Source organism: Odontesthes bonariensis, chromosome 21 (assembly GCF_027942865.1).
Source record: "Odontesthes bonariensis isolate fOdoBon6 chromosome 21, fOdoBon6.hap1, whole genome shotgun sequence".
Classification (NCBI taxonomy): domain Eukaryota; kingdom Metazoa; phylum Chordata; class Actinopteri; order Atheriniformes; family Atherinopsidae; genus Odontesthes; species Odontesthes bonariensis.
Window position 1 is genome coordinate 16,116,915 of NC_134526.1, and position 25,122 is coordinate 16,142,036.

The following is a 25,122-nucleotide window of genomic DNA, read 5'->3' on the forward strand; positions in this document are numbered from 1 at the left end:
GGTTAAATACAGTCAGCGTCTGTAGAAACTACTGAAATGTCTGAAAATGTACATGTCTGAGGGAAATATACCCTGTACAGGACAGCTGTAACAACTCATTTTATACCTTAATAAGATTTTAAAATAAATAGTTTGTCACGAGTCATCAAGTTGTTGCAATAAGACACACTGCTGTTTTTTTTAGGTCTCATCTTGTTGATGGTGGGAGTAAAGTGGAACTCTTGTCTGTGTGGTGGAAATTGCTGGTGAAAGTGTCCTCTTTCGCTTCTTTCCTCTGCAGCTTGTGATGGAGTTGAATATCCTGGAGAAGAAGTTTTGAATCCTTTTGAAAGGTTTCTTGTGGGTTTTTACTTCAACAAGATCAGAGGTTTTCACTTCTTTGCATGTAGTGGATTCAGTCTCTGCCGCAGTGAGCTTCTCATGGGTCCCGTTAGTTGTGACGTTTGCCGATGGTTCATCTTTGCTGACGGTTGTTGCACTCTCAGCTCTGTCTTCAGATTCTTTATCAATAGGATAAAGGGGCCTCACTTTTATAATGGTTCTTGTATTCCACCTGCCGTCTTTGGAGCATTTTCCAGCTGAATTCATCTCTGTCTTCCCTCCATGACAACTTTTAAAAGTTGTTTGTTCTGAGTTTAGATAAGAGGGTTCCTTTTCTTTGAAGGAAGAGGCTGGGAGTTTCATAGTGAGGAAATTGTGTCCAAGAGCTTCTCTGGGAGTGATCCGTTTACCCTGATCCACAGTCAGCATCTGCTTGAGCAGGCTTATAAATGCTTGTGTATCATTACATTCAGTGGGATCCAAAGGCTCTGGGTTCATCTTTGGCAGATCATCAAGTGAGTATAGACTGTTATAGATGCCCTGAAGCTCCTCTGTACTGAAACCTGTCGCGTTTGTGTATTCAGCTGGTGTATTCAGCCTAAACATACGGTCAGGGGAGTCTTGGACCTGAGTAAAAAAGTGCTTTACTTTGAATCCTGATTCCAGGAGATCCTTTGTTGGTTGACATTGCAACTGTACAATTATCCTTACAGCCTCGTACTCACAGTGTGTAGGATAGAGATTCTGGCCGAGATACATGTAGGCCAAAGTACATCCAAGAGACCATATATCTATACCTTCATCCATTGGAATCCCCAGGATGATCTCAGGAGCCCTGTAACCAATAGTCTGAAGGGTGCCTCCCCACCACAGCTTGGATGTATTTGTAGCCAATCCAAAATCAATCAGCTTTACCTTGTAGGACTGAGACTGATGGTTCACGAGCATTAAATTGTCTGGCTTTATGTCACCATGAACCATGTTGATGCTTTTCAGTGCATCCAAAGCCACCAGCATCTGCTGAGCAATCACTCGGATATCAGAAACAAGGAGTGGCATGAAATTCTTGCTTTTGATGAGGTCAAAAATACTTAAATCCAGCTTTTCAAAAACCAGACAGAAGTGACCTTTGAATTTGAAGTGCTCCCTGAACTTCACCAAGTTGTTCTTGTCAAGGTCAAGCTGTCTGAGTTTGTTCAGCATTCTGGCCTCTCTTCTGCCTTCTCTGAAAAGGTCTTTTCGTACAATTTTCACTGCCACAATCTCTCCTGTATCCAGTTTTGTGCACTTGGCCACTTTTCCAAAACCGCCCTCACCGAGGAAATCCTCAACGTGGTATCCACTTGAATTTCCAGTCAGAACAACGTTTTTCTGGACAGTATACAGTGGTTTCTCTCTTCTCTTGGTATTTTTTGAAGCTGCCATTTTTGAAGGTTGTTTATGGTCAAAAGAATGCAAATCTTCTCTCAACTCAACGGATCTTCTCCGACAATGGTCATTCAAACATGGGAATTTGGTCTGTGCTTGTTGTGGTTTCAAAGGAATGTTTACATTTGAGTTTTGGTCGCGATTAGGCCACGTTCGGAATACCCCGCCCACTGTTGCTGTGAAACTGAAAGTAAACAAAAATAAAGACATTTTATGTTATAAGTAACAGGTACAAAGTGGATGTCCAAAAAAAAAAAATGTACAACATAATCAAAAATCAAAAAATCTGTCTCGGGGTGATATGTGTCCACATGGACACCTACCGGTCGCTTTCAATGACATGACCGGGTGATCGTGTCATGTGGTACAAGCTTGAAATACAATAAAATGCAAGCAAATCATGCATGAAGTTTGAATATAATGCGTGTATTGTTTAAACATGGATTCAATGCATGAAGTTTATTGACGTCCCGCGTGCGCGGACGACCAGCGCTGAATATCTGATGATCTCGGAATCATTTTCAAAAAGCGGATGATACGTCAGCATCGTATCTATGTTTACAGAAATATGCACGATTCAGGTCATATCATGGACTGTTTTTTCCATTTATTGTATTTATCATATTAAAACAAAATGATAATAATGCATTTTGAATGAATGGATTTGTTTATAAATCAATACTGCACATTCAAAGAGACAGAGGCTGGATATGCGTGAGAGTGCAACTTACATTACTTTATTCATGTTGTAAGCGTTCATTTCAAGGAGCCATTGACTTTGAGGCCAAGCTTTATTTATTGGGTTACAGACAGCACAACCTCTGTGCAAAGAAATGTATGGACTTGTGGAGGACTCGTGCAAAGGTTCAAGCAAAATTTGTTAGCAACAAGGCACATACATGTCCCTCCATTGGTGTTTGATCCTGTTGTGAATTAAATGAATGAAATTAATAATCTTTTTTAAAAAGTTGTAGCCTTAGTAGTCAATAATAGTCATTAGTATGTCATTCAGAATTATTCAGCATAAGCAACTGTTGCATATGGCTATTGTTGCTGGCAGGAATTTCCTTATCGCAGCAAAGCTGAAGAAGCCTCTGACTAAGCACAATGTCTCATCACTGTGTTATTGTAGAGGATGGGCAGTATTGTTCAGCAACTTTTGCAGCATTCTTATTTGCACAGTCAGCTCCAGAGCAGTTGTCAGCACAGTGCAAGCCTTCTTTAAGTTTGTTTGAGTCACTGACTGAAAAGCAGATTGCTCTGTGCCCCTGCCAGCTTTAACTTAGTTTAAGGGTCTGTTCCATGCTCATGCAGAACAGCAGAAAATTGACACAAATAGTTTAAATAAAGGTTATGAGACCATGGTCCATCAATATTTAGTGGTGGAGTTTCTAAAATGACAATAATAACTATAAAAATTATTATATTATTAGCAGTTGTCGTAGCATAGTAGTAGTAGTATCTGTTGTATAGTGAAGGAGTATGTGCAATTATTCATGAACCAAAAAGTTTTGATAAATGTCATAATGAAGTAAAATAATCAAACATATATTATTAGCACATGACAAATGAACAGTTTAAACAATAAAATAATATGAGAAGAGTTATTTCTTAAAAAAGATAACATCACAGAAAAATATAAGAGCAAACATTTTACTGCAGATGAGTTCACTGTCTGTCTTTCAAATGATTGAACCAACCGCAAATCCAACCAAGTTGGGACGCTGAGTAAAATGTAAATACAAAAAGAATGCAATAATTTAAAAAACTTCATAAAACCAAGATTTCATGTACAATAAAACATGGAAAACAGATCAAATGTTGAAAGTAAGACATTTGGCAGCAAAACATTAAAGAGAGAGTTGGGGCGGTGGCAGTATTATCTGGAAAAGCAAGCCAAGCAAAAAGAAACAGCTGGAGGAACAGGTTGCAGCTCATTGGGTTAACTGGTAACAGATCTGTGAAATGACTGGAAATTAAAAAAGAACCTTAGAGAAGCAGCCTCTCTCAGAGGTAAAGGTGAGCAGAGGTTTGGCAGTCTGCAAAAAACTCTAGAAATGATCCAGCAATTTCGTAACAATGTTACTCAACATTGATTTGTTCCATTTTGAACATTCCACCATCTACAGTACATAACATCATCAATTATTCGGAAAATCTGGAGACGTCTCTGTGAAAGAAGCTCATTCTAAAATGGATTGACTCAAAGCAGAAAACTACTTTACGGTCAGTTGAATCAAAATTTGAAGTGAATTTTGAAAATCTTTGGCACCACGTCCTCTGAACTAACCCTATATCTGAAGAAGAATGGGACAATATTCCTCTGCCAGACTTTCACAGACTGTTGTCAAAAGAGTATAATCAAAAAAAGGTTTCAGTCAGCCTAAAAAACAAGAGAAAGAAGATATCAGGGACCACTGGAAAGACTTTATAAATCGTCTAATTAGTGCTCCCTTTTAGCAGTCTGGATTCATTGTAACTGACTGAATTTATTTCTTAAGTAGAACAGAAAAAGAGCTACAATTATCTTGTCTGCTGATTATAAATGTGTGCAGCGGTCTTCAGGCTTGAGTGCTTTACGCAAAAAAGTAGCCTTCCTTTCAAAATAAGATTCTGGCACTGAACATGGCGTTTTAGTACTTTAGGCCCCTGGACACAGAAGCATCCTTTTGTTTTTGCCTGTTGGTGAATGGGTCATGAGGCAGGCTGAAGGTTTATTTTTGTTGCATGGGCCCGGAATCCGTGCTGATCATCCTTTTAATAACTACATCGAAGCACCTTGTGTATTTATTTATCTGTTTACTTTCCTACTTACTAAGTAGTTTTATTTGGAAGGACACCAGCTGATTTCCTCGTTCACCTTCGGCTTTGTGCTGCAACGTGTTTGGTCAACAGTAGGTGGCAGCAATAACTTCCACAAACCTTTCAGAGTCAAAAGGGATGAGGAGGAAGATGGGGGAGGAAGAGCGGACAAAGAGGTGTGTTCTCTTCAGAAAGGGTGTGATCCTTAGTATGGAATATAAATGTTTTAGGCGACTAGAGAACTTGATTACTTGTGTTGTGAGTTGCTGTTTGGTGGGAATCAGTCGAGATTTGCTACACTCGTCAGGTATGTATTGCCAGCAGAACTTCCACGGCTCCCGGGACGTGTTTGGGTCCTCTGTGGTGTTTTACGTCTCACCTGAGCAGCTGTCCAGTAGCTCGGATAGTTTGATTGAACCTCTGCGCGAAACAGTTTGAACAAAATCAAACTGTTGATGAAGTAAACCCGAGATTAATATTTGAGGGCTCTCGCCTGCGTCACTTTTCCGCACGTAGCTCTGTTTACTTGGTAGTCACGTAGTCCATTCATTTTCTACGGAAACCTCCCAAATCTGAATGCAAAACTCCTCCCTTCTTTTTTTTTTTTTACTACTCAATTTCTCGTCCAGTATTTGTCTTAAATGTTTTTTTGTTTGTTTGTTTGTTTTACATCAGGTTGTAAAATCGCTTCATAGTGTTTACAGTTTCCGAGCTTATTCGTGTAATAGAAAAATACTAAAACATACTGAAAGAATCAAATCCAGCATGAACTTTCCATCATGTTTAAACTAAATGCTTCACAAAACTGGCTGCCCACTGGAATGGTTAACTCCACATTTATTTCCATGTTTTTTTTCTTTTCTTTTCTTTTCTTAAAGAATTATTGGTCCAATATGTGTTTCAATAAGGCCTCATGTGCTTATTTTGGTAAGTTAACCTCCCATTCGTGGCTTTCTGTCCATCCCCAACGCAAAAGCGTGACTGTGTGGTGGATCTTATCACAATATTGATTTTATTTAAATCATTTTGGTTTTAGACAAGCCAAAGCTGTACCTAAAAAAGCCACATTAGCCTCTCATTGTGAACGTGAAGTTGACGGTACTCGGATGCAAATTGGGGTCACCCTGCAGGATTGTGACCAAAAGAATGCGCATGTCCAATCAGGTGCAGCCCCAGTGTGTGCATGGTTGTAGGAGCAAGAAGTTTGTGTGCTTAAGTTAAGGAGAGCGCTTTTCGGGTCATGTGTCCGGAAATGGACAGTAGGCAAGCCATCAAGCATCCTTAAATTCTTAACCTTAGTTGACCACATATGTGAGATGCCACTTGTGATGGACTCTCCCAAACTCAAGTGTAGCACTCGTAACTTTTAGCAGGTACTTCAGCGGTGGGATTTGACCCCTCAGGTTGACTGACTGTCTCTCAGGCGTGTGAAGATGCAGCGCAGCAGCAGGTTGACTCAGCAGCTTTGGAAAAGATGGACGACCCTGTTGAACCGCCTTCAGAACGACCCCATGGTATCCCAAAACTTTCCATCTGCAACTGTCAGACAGAACTTGTGTGCATGTTTGCAAATGCCTTTCCTCGCAGCTGCATGATGTCATTCTCTGTTCAACAGGTCGCTCAGGTGGTGAGTGCAAGGATCAGGCAGTACCTCAGCAGCCACCCATTCTCAGCCCTCACACTGCTGCTGTTCGGTGCAATGGCTGCGCTGCCCGTCGGGCTTTTCCTCATTTTCACTTCTGTGACCATTGCTATGTCAGCAACAGGTTTTCTTTTCTTTGCAGGTTGGTATTCCAAAGTCGAACTCTACCACTGCATTGGGATGGGTTTTTTTTGTCGTTTTAAATTTGCTATCACAGACCTGTTGTGCCTCTTTGTTTAGTGTTCCTGTTGTTTGTTGGAGGGTTGACTCTGCTGTCCGTGCTCTCTGGCATCGCCATCTTCTCTGTCCTGGTTTCGGTCATCGTTAATGCTTTGTTCATCACCATCCCAAGCCTACTCAAGCACAAAGACCCACTCCCAATGGTATTCTACAGCCTTAATTATACATGCAGCTGTTATGGCAACCATAAGCTTCTACAGCGCACATTGTCTGATGCTGTCCTTCCCTCCAGAATGGTGTTAATCGTGAGAATTTGAAGGAGAGTGAAGCTTCAGGACCAAAAGAGATGTAGCAGATCGCTTCATCCTCTCTCCTATTGAAGTTGTCAATCAGCACCATTGAAGATGTGATGGGGATCTGGTCTGAATGTGATCTGCTGTGGTAACCGATTTGTTAGGCATAAGAATCCTGTAACTGCCATATAGATATGAGCTCAATGTTAGCTTTAGATATCTGAATGTTGTGTTCAATACTTGTGAATTATCTTGAATTTATCAAAGTATTGAGCAACTTTCACCTGCCTTATTCACTAACTTATTCACTCTTGCATCTCCTTTATGTGCTTTCAGTTGGCCAATGATTTTACATCAAGTAACAGCAAAGATATGTTTGTTGATTATACTGAGTTAATGTTATAAGTACACAGGGAACAGGATGGACAGGATATAACATACCAATGAACACTTTTTTAACTCGCTTTTATAAGGCCATCTCTTTTGTTACACCATTGCTTTATTATTGTCACTATTTCTATTTTAAGGGCAGACACATTTTATTTTTCTACGAACATTGTCAGGGAAAAAGTATCTAAGATAATTCCAGTGAATCAAAGCATTCAGCCCTGAACTTTCCTCTGACCTTGTGTGATTGCGTTGCTGGGTGATTTCTGACTTGGAGGAGGTTGTCCCAACTGTATCCCTCTTCCTTCTTTTCATTTCTTTCTCCTAGCTCTCATCTCTCTTTCACTGGGGGTGGACACTTCCTCTCTTCCTCCGTCTTGTTAAAGCGTGCCCATGTGGCATTGCTGCCTTTGTCCAGCAGACTTCACCGCACCCAAGAAAGACATGCCTACACTTTCATCCAATCTTATATTTATTCATTCATCCAGTGCTACTGTGCCGAACAGTAACGGGGAAAGAGTTGGCGATTACAATTCATGCGATCAGCAGTGTACACATTGGCTACTGAGGAGGTTTTCTGTTATTGGTTTGCACTATAAATCAGCTTATCAGAGCGGGTATGTTAAAATTGACTTTATCAGTGAATCATTAAAGCACTGAAAGATAGATTAAACAGTGATTCTTACTCTTGTTTTTTTTTATTTGTCTGTGCTACTGTGCTAGTCATGTGACTGAAGGGATCTTCGGTGGGAAGGAACTCAAGTACGCAACATATTCTAAAGACTGAAAACATTCAATTCTAATTCTGTTTAGACAGGAAAACGACAGCCATGAGAAAATATTTTGCACCATAATCGTAGAAACAGCTTTAAATGAAGTCAACCTGGGTACACGTCCCTATTTTCAATCTTAAGAAGGAGTTTGAGCATGTAAGAAAAGCTTTGAGAATTAAGTATCTTTTTACTATATTTTGTCCTAAATGTCATTAGATTATAGAAATGACCCAAATAGAGGAGAATCAACACGGATAGCCAAATCATTAAAACCACCAGCCTAATATTGTGCTGCAGGATGCATTAATATTTGTGATCTCAGTGTTAATTTATTTAGAGAAGCCTTGCTTTTATCCTTTGTGGTTTATGTATGTCCGAGTGAAAATGCTTTTGTTTCATAAGTTTGCAGCTGTTTTATATTTGTGGCGATACACTGGCTGTAATGTCCCCTGTTTCAATAACTGAGGTGAACATTTGTTATAACTGAATCTTTAAATAAATTATCACAAGAAGTTAAATTTTTCTGACTCTTATCTTCTTATGAGAAATAATCCCATGTACTGAGAGACCATATTTAACTTTGAGACTTTGGCATATAATTGTTTTTTTTTACCCGTGTGAGGAGACTGCGGTATGCTCGGCATGTTGAGTCCTGTGTAACTAGTTGTTTTCCTTTGGACTGATTCCTGACCCTTGTGTTTTTTCCTCAGTGGTGAGTTGGTGACGCGTATGAAAAGTTACAAAATCACATCGCAGCTTTTGTATCGTTGCTTCTGAGAAATGCCACAATTTCAAATGGGATGGAGATGGGTTTGAAATTCTGATTTTCCGTTTGAATTCAAGGGCTTTAAACATTTATTGTACTGATTATTTACTGATTTAAGAAGTTATTTTTATTTTTGGTTTGTTTTTATAAGGATATTTACACTGTACACACTGTGTATTACACAGCACATTAAAATTTCATCGCGACAAGTGAAAGACAAGCTGACTTTGATGCCAGTCCTTTAAAGTCTAGGTCTACTTCCAGGCTTTTGCTGTAGAAGACTTCTCTCCTCTTTCTTCCTTCAGAATGCGAAAAGTACGCTGACTTGTGTTGAGGTCAGGTGACTGATAATAAGATCATAAAAACATTCCATTTCTTTGCCTTAAGCTCTGTGGGCTGCTTTCGCAGAATGTTTTAGTTCATTATCCGCGTGGGCTTTAAAGCACAGTCCAGTCAGCTATGCTACATTTAGTTGACCGTGAGCAAGTAGCATCTCAATTAGGAATTTATCCTGCAGCTTCTGCCTAGTCATATCTGTTGACAGCAGTAATTTATTTTCACTGGCATTCATACATTTCCCAGAAAATAATAAGACCTTACTTTTAGTCTCTTCTTTTCCAGTAATTCTGGAACAAGTTCACCTTGGTTTGGTGTGTCACAAACCTGGTGATTTGGAGATCTTTTGTAGTCAAGTTTAATCTGGTCGGCTTGTTTTTGAGTGCTACCAGTTGTTAGGCTCTTGATGAAAACCCTCTATTACCTTTCAAGCAACTTGCTTTGATTGTAGGCTAACTCAAACTTTCCCAAAAGGGTTTTAAGGAAAACTATCAATCCATGGCGCCTGTGATGCCGTCGACTCTGCAGAGCATGTTGACCTGCTGTGTAATGAATGTTTAAAAAAAAAGTAAAACGACACCACTAAAAGGTGATTCTCATAAAATCTTTAATGGAGGTGATATCATGCAAGAAAAAAAGAAAAGGAAAAAGTTAAATGATTTTTTTTAGGAATGACTACTTTAAAAAAGTTAACGAGGGACCTTTAAAACTTTAGAGAAATGCACCCATTGAACACCGTCACAGCTAATTAGTTATTCAGGGACAATGAGACTAGATTAAATATGATCAAATGCTCACTCCAGATATACAGTTAGCAGCTGAACTGGAACAATTAGCCATTGTGTCATAACTCTTCTTTATTCTTTACCCAGTTTCAGACGGTGTATATGAACCAGTTCAATCAGCGGAAGGTGTTTATGAGTTTGTTACTGGGGTGCTACAAGAGCTAAAATTAAATCTGAGCTCCGTCTACGTCCAAAATGTTACAAAGTGTTCATTTCAGATTACTTTAAAGGTATTTTCTTGAAATACAATGAGCAGAAAAAAAAAAAAAAAAAAAGAAAGACCAGTAAACACATCTCAAGTTGGATTCCAAACAAGACAAGCACCATTAGAAAATACGAATGCAACATCATGACTGCTGGCATATAAGAAATTCCATTTAACAGTTACTTCTGGAGTTTAAGATTACATTGAGTTCCTCTTAAAAATAAAAAAGTTTATATGTTCTCTTTTTTTTTTTAGACAAGACTCACGTGTTAAAATGTTTAGTTTTGTTTTCAGAAAGCAACATTTGTACAAAAGCCACGTGTGTTGATGTGCTGTTGGCCTCTTTAAAGGTTTCTGACAAAGAGCACACGTGTGATGGTTTATGCATACAGTTACCTCGACAAATAATACAAAAGACAGATCAAGAAAAAAATAAAAATACTGCGAGAGTGGACATAATCCTCATCAGGCACTCGGATACATTACTCGTTATCTCACTTTTTAATAAGACTGTACATTTTGTGCATTTACCAAGTCAAACAAGTTACTCCTCGGTCATCCCTACGTGTGGCATTATAAAAAATAATAATAAAAAGGAAAACTAAAAAGGAAGAATAAGCGTATACACCTCACATGTAGAAAAAAAACAAAAAAAACCATTTTCTCTCTATTTTGAACAGCAATGAAAAGACGCTTAAGGCAAGATGCTGAACAGAGAAATCCTCAAGCTGATCTGGGATGATCTGTGTTCAGCTCTGGTGTTTGTTGGCATTTACCAGTTCCATCAGCAATCCTCAAGAAGACTAGTGTTTTTATTAGATGGTTCTCTGTCTTAGGCATCCATTGCTATAACTCTTGAGATTCCACGATGTCATCTCCGCACCCCCCTGAGTCTGCTGGGAGTCGCCATCTTCTCCTGTTTGGTGTTATGCCGGCAGGCTCAGCTTCTTGCCTTTCAACACTGCAGGGGCGAGAAGAGGAACCGTCACTATGCTGCTCACAGAGATGCGTTTCATTTGTGCCATTTTGCACTTACATGAATCAAGTGCCATCATTTTCCTTTGTCAAAGGTATTGATAAGAAACATGTAAATGATCATTTACCAGTTTGACTTAAGAAAAGATTTTTCTGGGTTCTTAGAGTGCGGTGGAGACTAGCTTCAAGTAACTAAATTTCACGTTGAATAAAATTACTGTACAAAAGTAGCTCACTATAATGTAAAAACAAGGCAAATCCAAACTTCCAATCCTTTTTGAAACCCATGGGCTGCTTCAAAAAGCAATATTCTTCGTGCGCATGATGTGAATAACTGCAACCTTTCGAAGAATTATGACGCGATTAAACAGAATGAGAAAATTCATCAATTTTCCACAGGCAAATCATTCTTAATGCGGCTTAAGGAACTGTGAAGTAAAACTTGAAATTTACTGTTCCTTAGCACAATATTTCCCTTATGTCCTCCAGGGACAGCGTATCCACTGAGTTACTGTGGAGGGATGGCAGCATGAGGAGGGAGTTTTTGTCTTAAATGACCATAACTTTGGAGAATAGTTACTTCATTCAGGAGGTTGAGTTGCTAAAACCTCAGAACATCTAAGGATGAACTTTGCAGAAAGGCTTTTCAAAGACAGCTGATTAGCCATCTTTTGCATCAGCGTTACTCTCGGATTAATTTGTTTCAGAGTGGTGTGGACAACAGAAATGATTATATCGATGAATGTGCAAGGCATTTAAAATGTACAAGAAGTGGGCACGTGAGTGCAGCATCAGAGGAAACCTAAACCCATCTTTGAGGGGTTTCCCTCCGCAAGAAAAGTGTTATTAGTGATCATAGTTTACATGTATTAATAAAAAATGTCCCAACTTATTCCATGTACCTACTTTCTTGCTTGGGTTACTCATCTAATTTAGTTCACCCCTGCAGCATTATTTGTCAATAGTCAAATGACAGAGTGGATGATACCAGTAGAAAGTAGGAAACCCACCTTTGGTGACATAAAGGTAGAAGAAGTCACAGTACAGGACAGTCTGGACCACACCGGCCACTATGGCGATCATGTCAAAAAATCCCTCAAAGTAGAAACGCCAGATCCAGTTGAAGAGATACAAGGCCCGATACAGGCCCAGACAGAACAGGTAGTGGGTGGTGATCGTTTCGGCCTCGCCGGTCTTGCTGATCATAAAGAGCTGAGGCAGGATTGCCACCGACTCCAGGTAGATGGAGAATGTCCAAAGGATCTAATGAGAGAGAGAGGCTCCCTTTAAACATGCAGAGGACCATGTATATTCTCATAGCGACAATTTAATTATCAATTAAATAGGGCACCGAAGGCTGAACTCACCTCTAGGGGAGAGAAGTCGTGGTTGATGAGAACAGAAAGACCCCCGACGGGAACAACCAAGAACTCCACTCTAAAACTGTCATGGTTGCCATCGTAGGTGGCTCTGAACTTCATGTAGATCAGGTAGACGGTTGCATAAGCGCAGCCGATGTAGATCATCTGGTAAACGACACAGAGCAGCACGTCACCAAAGGAACGAAAGTGAAACACGGGACCTGTGCGCAGGGTTGCAGGTCAGGGTCGAGGTGTGACCGGTGTCTTACCTTCATGCACGTGTTATACAGCGAGATGAAAGAGGTGAGCAGATCCAAGTAGCGTGTGGTGAACACGATAGCAAACAGAATTTGGCTCTTTCCAGAGATACCTTTAACAAAAACATCAGGAAATAAAAAGTTAATGTTGAGGTGTGCAAACACCATCAGCAACAATGCACAATCCATGTTCCAGGCTTTTCCTACTACGACAGCGACCTCTACTGGACATCAGAGGAGCCCATCTGGAAATCAGCATCATTTTTAGAGGCCAATCACAACTTTTTCTGAACTTTTGGACTTATTTTATGAATATTTTACACTGAACCCAATAGTCGTGACCCATCAAAAGCAAGAGAATGAATTTGTCCACATGAGCTTACGACATCATCAAAGACGTCTGTACAAAATTCCTCAAAGTGTGTTCTGAGCTAATTACAGCAGCTCTCTGGGTACTTTTACTGACGCCAAACACCTTGTAAATATAATTGATATTAAAGCCTCCCAAATTGAGTGACTATAATCACAGAAAGGCTTTGAACATCTTCTCTTCCCAAGATGCAGAATATAACAATCCTACTGATAAAATCATAGTTTGCACTTGAGAACTCTTTTGTTTGTTTTTTTGGTTCCAGCTGGGAGCCAACTTTTTCAGGTCGTACACAAAGTCATTTTTGGCTGTGTGCTCTGAACCAGAACTGCAGTCATGTTGGTGATAACAGTGTAAAAGCTTCTGGGTTTAACTCAACACAACAATTCCCATTGGCGGTCCAGCATGCTCCAATAGTTAACCACGTGCTGTGTCTGTTGATTTGTTGATCAAGTCACAAGTAACTGCTGGGTATAAGGACATCTGAACAGAGCCTCTCACAGGACCCTTAAAGATGATCTCACTTACATCCACAGTAAAACAGCTACATAACTGCATAACTGTGTGTATTTTCATGTCCCTCCATCCCCAGCAATGCTCAGTTGCACTTTGAAGTTGGTCCATGCTTGATGTTGCCTTTTTGATCCGTAATTGTCACATTGATTTGCACCATATTTCTGTAGTATTGTCATTGTTATAACACAACCTTATTGTTATTAATGCTGTTGTTTTCTCTGTTAGAAAAAAAAGAGACTCTCCTACCAATCTTTGAGGAGGACTCATTAGCCTACTTGAAATCCCCCTTAATAACACAGAGTTATCTGAATCAAGTGTTTAAGGTCAAAGGGATGTTATAAGTTCTGGTTTTAAACAGAATTCAGTCCTACCCTCGATGCACAAATTCATGACTTTTTACAAGGCTATACCATTAAACTGATCTTCTAACCTTAAAGCAAAATAAACCTATCGTGACCCCCTGAACATAAACAACTTTCAGATGCCTTTACTCTTTAGCTTTTGGACAGTTACAACACTTTATAACGAAAGGAAACAAAACTGTGCCATCTTGTAGCGACCCCAGAGAATCAGGCAGATATTACGGTTGTTTTTAAAAGTCTCGAGTTTACAATAAACACATAATAGAGGTCTCCAAGAGCTTCTCAAATCAAGGGTGGTGAAAGTAAAGTCAATCTTTAGCTACTTCCGTAGCTTCTTCTGGAACGCCACGTCAGAAGCCAGACAAAAAAAATCGAGCCCAAAACCTCAAGTTAACAGGGCAGGATGCATGGATGTGTGATGTGTACAGCTGGCAAAACCGCTAAGCTAAGCTGTGGACAGTGATGGGAAATAAATCTGATGGGACTTTTTATTTGATCATTTGTCTACCAAGTAGCAGCTGACCACATTCCTTCAGTCCACAATGTACAGCTAATTAACTCAAGCTTGCAACCCCGACAAAGATAGCAGAAGCTAGGCTATGTTTTGACACGTTTAACGCTAATATCTGATTTCAATCTTCTCGTAAACACAGCGGTAGCTGAATTAAAAAAGCAAATTAGAGGAATTGCAGGCAAGTGTAGCCAATTGCTGGCAGCAGTGAGCTCAGTAACTACTTTTAGCCACTGTCTCAAATGAATGAGTAGGAAACGTTAGCACTTGAAGCTAATTAGCATTAAGATTTACGAAATGGAAGAGACGTTAAAACGATCAATTTAACAGTTAACGAAAGGCAGACGTAAACAAGGACAAGAAGAGGGGAAACTGTTGAATAACTGATAAAACCCTAAAGCGAGGGCTTACCTGCACACGACCTGCTTTTCCATATTTTGAGCAGCAGGATGATGATAGCAGCTAGATGAGAGAGGTCTCCTGTCAGTCTGAAGACGTTCATGGCAGCAGATTTAATAAAAAGACAGAGACAGAAAGATGACGCAGATGCCACTAATTACTTTGAAGCAGACTGGGCACACTTTCCGCTGTTTTGTGAACCTCTCCTGGCAACTTTGGGGTACACAGGTCTACGGTATCCACAGGGTTGAAAATATGGCGAGAGTGTTGGTCGACGTGGAAGGGGGCGTGACATAACAGAAATATGGGTTCTGATTGGACATAAATCTGACTGACAGCTCAAAAAGACCCGCCTACGAAGAATTGAATTGACCTGAGGAGCGAAAGTGTGGGACCATGCTGGGACAGCTTTTTCATTAAATAGTGATGAGTTGTGGTGGATTAAGAAGGCTTTACAAGACACCCACGAAATTTAAAAATACTCCCTTGCAAGTAAAAAAAATCAGGTAGGCTCTGACTACAGAAAGTGGCCTTCTTCCCTTAAAGGATAAGACCGTTTTTTTACATTGGGCCCTTGATTTCACATTATAACATGATATTCTACTCACCCCTGCTTGTTGTTGGTCATTTGGAGCTGTTCCGAAGATATTCGCGAGGCGTCTGGCTGCTCTCTTGAGATATTCGGCCATGAAACGGTTTCCTATGGGCAAGTTTATACAGGCATAAACTATGCTGTATATAATTTATTAATTACTGTACACTAGCACTGATAACGTGGAGGTGCGTCGCTTACTTAAAAAAATCCGGGTTACTAATTTTGAATTTTAGCCGAATGAATAAATAGGCAGCAGGTCTGTGGGCTGTCTGTGGCAGTAGCACGACGAGGAAGACAGTAACACCCACTTTACGACAAAAAAAATCAAAATTACAGTAGCCAGACGCCTCTCGAATATCTTCGGAATAGCTCCAAATGTTCAACAACAAGCAGGGGTGAGTAGAACATCATGTTATAATGTGAAATCAAGGGCCCAATGTCAAAAAACCGGTCTTATCCTTTAAGAGTATAAACTGCAAGCCTTTAAAGGCCTCTTACCAAAAGAAAACTACCACAAATCTAAACATAACCATCTTATGGGTGTTAAGTAAAACTCCTTTTAGACTGTTCATGTCTCTTTAGCTTTACAACAGTTTATAACACTAATAAGAACTAGATCATTAATCGATCCTAAAGCAGAACCTTCCGAACTTACAAAGGTGTGCTTGGTTAGGTTAGGCTGTTCGCAGATGTGCTGAAATTACAACAGGATTTCACGCTTGACATCCCAACACACCAAGAAGAGGACACAGCAAGCCCAGAGTTTTACAGTTTCTTGTGGCTGTGACACACACACAAAAACACTGGATTTTTGAGCGCACTAGTGAGCACCATTCACTGAATAGAGCTGCTTTTAACAGTGCTTTCTTCATGTATATTTTTAAACATATTACATATTTCTGAAGTAAATCTGGTATGTTTTGCCCTATAATCACATTTGTGGAGTGTCCCTCTGCTTATTTCCCATTTATACATTTCCAAGGTTTCACCATCACTTGAGCATGATAGTTTTCTACTTGTTCTTACAGTGTCTGAGATGTTGTGCACATCATGTATCGAGAGGCTTACTCTTGTGCTCTCTCAGTTTCAAAGAGAAATGTTAGAATCCTACCTGTTGAACGTGAGGAAGTGTAGAATAAACAGCATGTTTGTCGCTTTTGTGTATAAGGTCTTATTATCATTCAGCTGCTCAATACAGGAGAAAAAACAAGTGAGACGTAATTGTTGAGGAAGTGAACTATACTCACTTCCCATGTTGTCAGCTGCTCGGATCGCTTCATTCAGGGAATCACTCATAAGCTGTCAAACTACAGACATGAAGCAGCTGTTTTGGCTTTCTCTTCTGCTCATCCACCTGCCTGGGACAGGTAAGACATCTGTGACATCTATCTTTCCTTTGGGGATTAAATGTTTTCACTGATTCGTTGTTTTCAGGGGATTCATTGCTCTACAATAACAATATGAATCACTCTAAACACAGTTCAGCTCTGCGGTTGGCTTTAAAGACTTTGCCTTTCGAGATTAAATCTTATACCCATTATTTGTCTTTGCCTGTTTGCCCCAGAGAGCAAAGATGAAGAACAGAGCTGCTTATCACAGCCAAACAAGGTGATTTGGCATGAAACAGGACAATCGGCTCTTCTCCCTTGCAACATCAGTTCACGCTGTAAAGCTGAGAAGCAACAATGGTTTGCTTTCAAAGATGACAACATTCTTCGCCTCAGCTTAGCTGGCAGGTACAGCCTGCTTGGAGCATCTTTACAAATCCAGTCACTTAATGTCAACGACAGCGGGATCTACTACTGTGCTGTAGAATCAACGAACTGCTGCCAGGAGTATGTAGCACTGGGTACAACATTGGTAGTGAGAGGTAAGGAGGACAGAGTGTGAGGCGTGTGAGAAAATACCTTCTATAGGTGTTTGGATGTTTTGATTAAGATGAACACTTTTTTATTTTATGTTTTAGAGAAAGTTCAATTAATGGTGCGGCACATTCTTCTGTGGTCATCGTTCACCCTCTTGGCCATCTATAGCTTGGCAATAGTGACGCTTATCATTTTAAAGAAGGTAAATCCCGTAGACATATTTATGCTGAAAATAACACTTTTGTCCGGATCTATCAGAGCTCGTAAAATTGAGACCAAAAGCTGTAAGATAAAACTGTTTCTGTCTGTTCCAGTACGGCTACAACGTGAGTGTCAGCGCAGAGACGTCTAAATCTGACAAGGTAGTTGAAGTGTCTTATTTTTCATGTTCATTTATTTTTGATGCGCCGACTGTTTTTCTAAATATGGAAACGCCCACAGAAGCAAAAAAAGAGGAACAGGAACCACAGCCTCTGTAAATTCCTGGCCGGAAAAGAAACAAAACAACTGAAACGCTTGCTTTTATTCATTCATTCCACTTAAAAGGTGAACTCCGAATATCTGTTATAACACAAATTTCTGCCTTCCGCCCCACCCGAAACAGTTGAGCTTTAAGAAAAAAACACAATTTCGCAATGTGCTGCAAGAACTGCACAGCAGAAGGAACTTGAGCAAAGCCAAACAAATAAGAAGAGGAAACAGTTCACAAGTTGAGGTAAATGTTGTTGCAGCACATTAGGGTTTGGATTTACTCAAAAGAAAGATTGCATTAACAACTGCTGTTGCATGTAATCTCCTAACCATCATCTTTAAATAAACTTGAATGTCATTACAGGCATCAAGTGGCCAGTGCAACATCTCCACTGATGACATCTACCAGAACATCTAAGAGTCATTAAAGAATGATAAATAACACATTTCCATCATCCGGAATGAGAGGACATTTGAAAGCTATGAAACCTGAACGAGGATGCTGTTCTGTGAAACATTTCAACGATGGATACTCAGCTTTTCTTATGAGACATTTACAGCACAACAATGGTGCTGAGTCAGTCTTCCTTTTCCTTACAAACCTTCAGCCATCGCATTGTTAGATACGACTATGTCCTTGTGCGGTCTCAATCAGACCTTCCAGTCTTTTAAACGTTTCCACTCATCTTTATCCGTGTGATTTTAACTTAAGGAATTTCTGCATCAGAGTATGACGTGGCGTGTGGAAAATTTGTTGTGTGTTGTTGAACAGGTTTAAAAAATAAAAAAAACAAAGAGCAAATGTGAGTACTGCTGGAAAAAAGACAATACATGACACCAGCTGACCTTATTGAACTACAACTTGGTTGCATCAAACAAAAGACATATTCTTTAAACCTAAAATAAGAAAATAAAAAAGCAGCAATCATGCCGAAAGTTGAAATTTGTGTAAACATGTTTTTAATCAAAAACTTACACAGAAATCTGATCATTACAAACACTGTCAACACAAATTAGGCACTCGACGCTTTGTATCTTTACAGCTGATAATGTTAAATAAGGAAAGGAAACAGTGAAACTGCCTCTTCCTTCGAAGAAATCACAGTGAGCCTATTTTAAATTCACATGAAGGCAACCAAACACTGATCAATGTGTGCACCATCTTGTTTAGTTATGTCCATTTTTCCGTTGCAAACAGCCACATTAATGAAGCAGATTCAGTGTGTTTACATTAGAATATTAAGATCTTTTAAGATTAAGATCAGATTTATTGTCACGCATACAATCATACACACAAAATTTGTCCTCATCTTTTAACCCATCCAAGTTGTGTTTACATTAGAATCTGCAAACACATACAAGGCTGAGGTGGATAAGAATACCCACCCAATACTAAAATTCATTCATCCCAACATTCCTGATGTAAAGTCTGCGTGACTTTTTTTTCCCTTTTGGGTCTTTTCCCCCTCTTTTTTCACCTTCTACTGTAAACCATAAAAAACAATGCTGTAAGCAATGTTTTCCCTGAAAACATTTTGATCTGATTTCACTCAGATATTGGAATTGCAGATGAAGTAGAGTTCAAGTCTGTGAAAGGGCACAGAAAGGAACAACAGGTGCCTCTCAGCCTATGTAAATATATATAAACCATTTCATACACGAAAACAAGCTCATTACTTGTCAATGCCGGAGAATATGTGTGATTCCTGAATTTGTCAGTGAAAAACATCTGTTAAATGATAGCGCCTGCATTTTAGGCTGACATGAATTAATGAAATCGGCTGCTGATCCAAAGCTAAATATATATATATATATATATATACACACACACACACACACACACACACACACATATACATACATATATGACTGCATGATAACTGACAAAAACAAAAAACTGCTAAAATATTTTTTTTCTTTTGGGTACTTTATGCTCTAGTCATAAATTCAACCCAGGAATGTGAATGTCTTTGGGTGTAAAAATATAGAGTGAATAACATTTGGCCACCTTTGGTTCAAAGGAGTGTAAGGTTGAAAACTTTGGTAAAAAATATTCTGAATCATATACGAAGCTGCCTAATAATTCAGATTTACCTCCAGTGCTTAAACAAGTGTACAAGGGAGGAAGTCAGAAAGTGGACAAAGTGTCCGACTTTTATCACATTCGAGAAAAAGAAGACAGACAGACATTAAGCAAGCCAACGCTTAAAAAAAAAGACTAAGAGACGAGTTAGAACTACGAGGATTAAATCTTTCAAGTCACTGTCATTGTGAAAAAAAAACATCTCTTTTTTTTGGGGGGAAATATTTCCCTGAGAGAGAAATCCACTAAAGCAGCAGAGACCGTCACTTAATTACTTATCTTTACAGCAAAAGCTTTGGGCCATCCCTCATCTTCTCAAAACTGTAGATTTCTTTGATCTTTATCTCTTTGGTGTCACCAATCAACTGTCCCACCAAAATGATTTACAGTTCCCCACCCGCACAATTCACTAGATATTCATAGACTGCATCAAATATTCAACATTCAAAAGTTAATTTCTCAAAATCCCGACAAAAAAAACCCCACAAAAAACATGACAACCCGCTTCTTTTGCATCCTGAAAATATTGACATTAGCTGTCAATGTACTTTGTGTCGACTGTATGACTGCTGCGGATGGAAAACGGCCTCCAAGCCAGGACTTTCACAGCACCGACACCCATCGGCACCAGACACACCAGGTAGAACATGACATTGTGGAGGCTTTCCAAAGAGCTAAAAGAAGAGACAGTGGAGGAATTTTTACTTTCATCTACAACTGCACCACTATATGCGACAGCCTGCACATAATGTCTGTTCCTTAACGCTCCTAAAAGAGTGTAACTCTAATGTGCACATCAACACAGTCAGGCTTATTAAATACCTTCTTCTAAAGAAAATATTATCATAGCTCTGAATTTAATATATCAAAAGTGACCTCTGCAATGAAAGGCCACAGCAGATCATCACTTAATTCTTAAAAAAAATTCCTGGATGATTTACCTTTGAGGCAGTGGAAGTTCTCGCTGGGGCAATTTATCAGTTCTCAGTTAATCCAAACATGCTTTTAAAAGCATCCTTTTCCATGATGGCAGCTTTGAGCATTTCAGTCCATCAACTGATCCTTACCACCGCCTTTTTTTTTTTTCAACTGAAAACTTACTGACCTGATTTGGTAAATTGTTACAGATAAATACTATTGATTGACTGCATTAAATCAATATTAATGGATGTCATATCTATAAAGATTAATAATAAAAGACACACACACAGTGAGACAGTATAAGAAGGGCGTTATACTCAAAAGCAGCTACAATATTCAATCCATTGGTGGGGTCTCAACCTTTAAAGTAACACGATACGAGAAACGCTCCTTACCTCGGATCTAAATCCTGTCCCACGTCCTTCATCTGCTCATATCCATACTGGTTCAGGATATTAAGCACCATCATTGGTGCCAGAGATTGAGCCGGCTTAGTAAAAAGAGCATTTGTTCCAAACACCATGGAGGACAAAGGGGAGCTGAGGAAGATATCACATTAGTAGTCAAATAATAGTTATTTCCATGATGATAGACACAAAACGATTTTCATTTAAAAATACATTCTATGCATTTGCCACTGGTGACAAAAACGTGATACCAACTAAACAGACCTAAAAAAAGTTAGGAAACCGAGCAAAATGTCAGGTTAAAAAAAAGAACGTAATTATTCACAGATCGCATAAACCAACGCCCACTATCACAAGAGATCGTAGAAAACATATAAAATATTTACCATTTCATGATAAAATATTTGCTCATCTTAAAGTGATACTCCGGAGTAGATTCAACCTGGGGTCATTTGAACCGTGATATCCAGCCAAGTAGCCCACCCGCAGTTTTTTCGATATTGGCTGAACATCAACTGAGTTACTGAGTTATCCCGAATAGCTTCGTACAAGGGTTAATGGATCCTGGCAGTATCTCCAAAATTACCACACTAAAATCACATGCCATGACACCAAACTTCTACAGTAGTACAAATATGGTCTGTACTCACAAAACGATGCATTTGGAAGTTTGTACATAGTCCAGGAGTTTATTATCATCAACACAAGCCTGATAGCTTCTCTGCTGCTAAAGCTGCGTCGACGTCACTTCAGAGAGCTGGGAGCTTCAAAGTAAGATGAGGGTTGATCTACTACTGTAGACAACAAAGTATATGCTATATTTTACATGTTTTTTTAATGAAGTTTTTTGTTGTAGAGTTGTGAAGTTATTTTATCAATGGAGAAACTGAGCAGCCTTGCTTTGTTGTCTACAGTAGTAGATCAACCTTCATCTTATTTTGAAGCTCCCAGCTCTCTGAAGTGACGTCGACGCAGCTTTAGCTGCAGAGAAGCTATCAGGCTTGTGTTGATAATAATAAACTCCTGGACTATTTTCAAAATTCCAAATGCATCGTTTGGTGAGTACAGACCATATTTGTACTCCTGTAGAAGTTTGGTCTCATGGCATGTGATTTTAGTGTGGTAATTTTGGAGATACGGACCAGGATCCATTAACCCTTGTACGAAGCTATTCGGGATAACTTAGTAACTCAGCTGATGTTCAGCCAATATCGAAAAAACTGCGAGTGGGCTACTTGGCTGGATATCACGGTTCAAATGACCCCAGGTTGAATCTACTCCGGAGTATCACTTTAAATGAGCAGGTCTGAAAAAAGGTTAGGAGAGGGCCATGACTGTGTACCATCCCCTCTTCTTTTAACAACAGTCTAACAGTGAGGACACCAGAGGCTAGACCTTCGGGAGAGGAATGTTGTCCCATTCTTATCTAATATAGGATTCTTGCAGCTCAACAGTCCATCCATCCATTTTACTCTATACATTCCACCAGTTTTTGCCAGAGGCAAATATCTAAATTATGAGAAGGTAGACTGCCATGATTTTTTTTTTTGCCATGCTCTATTACCCACGTCAGCACTGTGACATTTCCTGTCAACATTTGTGTTTAAATGACATATAACAATAGATTTCCATATAATGGGGATAATTTATTCAGAATAATTTGTAATCCCTTTGGTGAAACTGTGCTTTTGTTTTTTTTACTATCAAATTTCAAAGTTTGTTCAATACTTTTATGTTTATTTTTGCTTTACCTGCGCTTGTACTTCTGCAGATCTGTGTCAATTATGTCAGCAAGAGGCAAGCCAAAAAGACTGAACGCTGCTTGTATTATAACCCTGCATGAGAGACAGAAGAGAGAGATTAGGTACTATACTGAAAACATGGATATACTGTACGGGACAATGAAAAACCCCGTCCGAAATTTCTTACATGTTAACAGTGAGGAAAAATGCCAGGATATAGTAGTGCTGAGGACCGAGTGTGAGCATGAGAGCTGCCATTCCCACCTCCAGGTAGAAAGTGTAAAGGATGATCCTATAGTAGCCGATACCATGCAGCAGACTTTGACTGCTCAGTACCAACAGCTGGGATGGAGACAATGAGTTATTTCACCATGTGATGTAAAATAGAGTTTTTTTTGTGTGAAGAAACACGATAAATGGAAACTGGTGTTCATAAACTGACAGAAATAATGACTGTTCTTTAACCAACATTAATGTCAATGATGTAATCTGGAGGGACTAAACTATAATGAAATATTAGGATGGTCTTTAGAGGTAGCAGGAGGACATTATTACATCTCTTACATCATTATTACATCTCTCTTTTTTTTGCTTTTATGACCCAAGTGGAACAATACCTGTGGACAGATGAATCCTGCTCCATACATTACGCTCTTGGCCAGTGATGGAAGCACATCTGGAGGTATCAGGTGCTCTGTGAATATCATGGTGAAGTTATTCAAGAAAGCCAACATGAACACCTGGAAGAAGTTCATGAGCACAAACAGCTGAAAGTCCCTGTTGGTCAGGATCTGCCATGTCAACTTCTTCAACATGGAGAGGGAACATGCTGTTTGATGGGGAGGCTGGTCAACAGACCCCAGAGGATCTGATTGAGACACTTTATTATCAAAGCGGCTCTCGCTATGGAAGCCTGTATATAGCATGCAGCCACAGCTCAGAACAGCAGTCAGCACTGCAAATGCCTGAAAAGCTGTAAAGTCTTCCATATTTCTGGACAGCACTCCACAGAAGAGGACACTGGAGGAGCCAATAAGAGAAGCCACCTAAGAATTTGACAAAAGAGGATATGAGAAGGACTGACGAACTTGACTTGTCGAGAGAGCCGAGAAAAGGTGGTGCCCTTACCTGGTTGTACTTTATCAGTCTTAACCGGTTCTGATGGTGGCTGGAAATTTCTGCAAACAAGGCACATTGTGCCAGCAGCACAAAAGTCAGCATGCCATCAAAAGCACACAGCGCTACTGTCAAATGTAAGCCACTCAACCAGTCGCCAGGGGCATAGGAGCGCCACGGGAACCAGGCTAGAAGAAAAGCCAGCGAGTAGAGGGGAGCCCCGTAGAGGATGGAGAGACGTCGCTGAGAGCAGCAGGGCACCCTGGAGTTATCTTGGAGGTATCCAAAGAGAGGGTCATTGACTGCATTCCACACCATGTAAACAACCTGTGAGCAGTGAGGCATTTCTCTAAAAATACGTTTCAAATAAAGCTGCAGTGGCTGACTAATAAACAGAGAGTTCATCAATTGCTTGTTTTGGTAATAAGTCACCAAAAACAGTAAATAGTACACACGGTTATGAAAATACACATAAATATGCAACACAATTACAGAAGAACCAAACTGGTTTGCCAAGGTACTCACTTGTGATTGGTGGAATGCCCCTTCAGATATTTTGTACTTATTCAGGAAGAGTTTGACATAATAAAAGCTGAAAATGTTGTTAATCATGCCTGACCCCAGAGTGGTCATTGCATAAGCCAGTGCGGCAGGGTTGACCCCAAACATCATCAGGTGGTGGATTATATTCATTCTTCCGGGGCGCACACTTGCCAAAGGTTTCTCCTCCGCAACCATGGCAGCTCGTGCTGTTACCTGTTGATATGGGTAGCTGGAGGGACGAGGCGTCACTGCTTGCAATACTTATTTCACGTTGTTGGTGATTAGCACAACAACAATTTTATGCAAAGTGCAAAGTTAGTGAAATTTTGGTCGATCTCTCAGAGGAAAGAGGCGTTCAAATGTGAGGCGGTTTTGGTTCCAAGCTGCCACGTTTTAATGACATGGCAACATGTCAACAAAGTAGTCCCTTATTAAAAAAAGAAAGAAAAAAAAGGATTTACTTTATGTTTCCCCTGATCATAAGAAAACATCTACCTATCACGCTGATATCCTGTCTAACTCGACTTTTGTGCTCCTGGTTCGGGGTGGATCCGCAAAGACAACAAACAAACATTTGATTGGCTACCAAAACTCCTTCCTTCCGCTTTCTTCTCCGTCATTGGCCAATATAACTGCCAGTCAAAGAAAGCAGGAAGTGGTGACAGCGAGTGTTGTATTTAAAATATTGAACTGTTATTTGTCATCGTAGA

At 39.7% G+C, this 25,122-nt stretch overlaps 4 protein-coding genes across 7 annotated transcripts; 2 read left to right on the top strand and 2 right to left on the bottom strand.

Moving 5' to 3' along the window:
* Positions 1-4,673: 4,673 nt before the first annotated feature.
* Positions 4,674-8,338, top strand: LOC142371242 (lipid droplet assembly factor 1-like). 4 transcript variants are annotated; one of them, XM_075453860.1, is made up of 5 exons: positions 4,674-4,727; positions 5,922-6,065; positions 6,167-6,335; positions 6,434-6,576; positions 6,666-8,338. In XM_075453860.1, the coding sequence occupies exons 2-5, from the start codon at positions 5,985-5,987 to the stop codon at positions 6,723-6,725; spliced, it is 453 nt and encodes a 150-aa protein (XP_075309975.1). In that variant the 5' UTR covers positions 4,674-4,727; positions 5,922-5,984; the 3' UTR covers positions 6,726-8,338. The 4 variants fall into 4 exon arrangements, with proteins under 4 accessions (XP_075309975.1, XP_075309977.1, XP_075309974.1 ...); XM_075453862.1 differs by having other exon boundaries at positions 4,677-4,727; positions 5,955-6,065; XM_075453859.1 differs by lacking the exon at positions 4,674-4,727 and adding an exon at positions 4,735-4,858.
* A 1,180-nt stretch (positions 8,339-9,518) lies between these two features.
* On the bottom strand, positions 9,519-14,937 carry LOC142371240 (ER lumen protein-retaining receptor 2). The gene is made up of 5 exons (XM_075453858.1): positions 14,682-14,937; positions 12,524-12,624; positions 12,261-12,419; positions 11,904-12,156; positions 9,519-10,879 (listed from the first exon to the last, which is right to left on the bottom strand). The coding sequence occupies exons 1-5, from the start codon at positions 14,770-14,772 to the stop codon at positions 10,845-10,847; spliced, it is 639 nt and encodes a 212-aa protein (XP_075309973.1). The 5' UTR covers positions 14,773-14,937; the 3' UTR covers positions 9,519-10,844.
* Positions 14,938-16,527: 1,590 nt separating this feature from the next.
* On the top strand, positions 16,528-18,450 carry LOC142370692 (uncharacterized). The gene is made up of 6 exons (XM_075453125.1): positions 16,528-16,631; positions 16,829-17,134; positions 17,231-17,331; positions 17,444-17,491; positions 17,734-17,844; positions 17,965-18,450. The coding sequence occupies exons 1-6, from the start codon at positions 16,580-16,582 to the stop codon at positions 18,016-18,018; spliced, it is 672 nt and encodes a 223-aa protein (XP_075309240.1). The 5' UTR covers positions 16,528-16,579; the 3' UTR covers positions 18,019-18,450.
* A 107-nt stretch (positions 18,451-18,557) lies between these two features.
* mfsd13al (major facilitator superfamily domain containing 13a-like) lies at positions 18,558-24,959 on the bottom strand. The gene is made up of 7 exons (XM_075453123.1): positions 24,395-24,959; positions 23,882-24,196; positions 23,371-23,799; positions 22,941-23,095; positions 22,763-22,846; positions 21,000-21,143; positions 18,558-20,357 (listed from the first exon to the last, which is right to left on the bottom strand). The coding sequence occupies exons 1-7, from the start codon at positions 24,605-24,607 to the stop codon at positions 20,216-20,218; spliced, it is 1,482 nt and encodes a 493-aa protein (XP_075309238.1). The 5' UTR covers positions 24,608-24,959; the 3' UTR covers positions 18,558-20,215.
* Between the last annotated feature and the right edge of the window lie 163 nt (positions 24,960-25,122).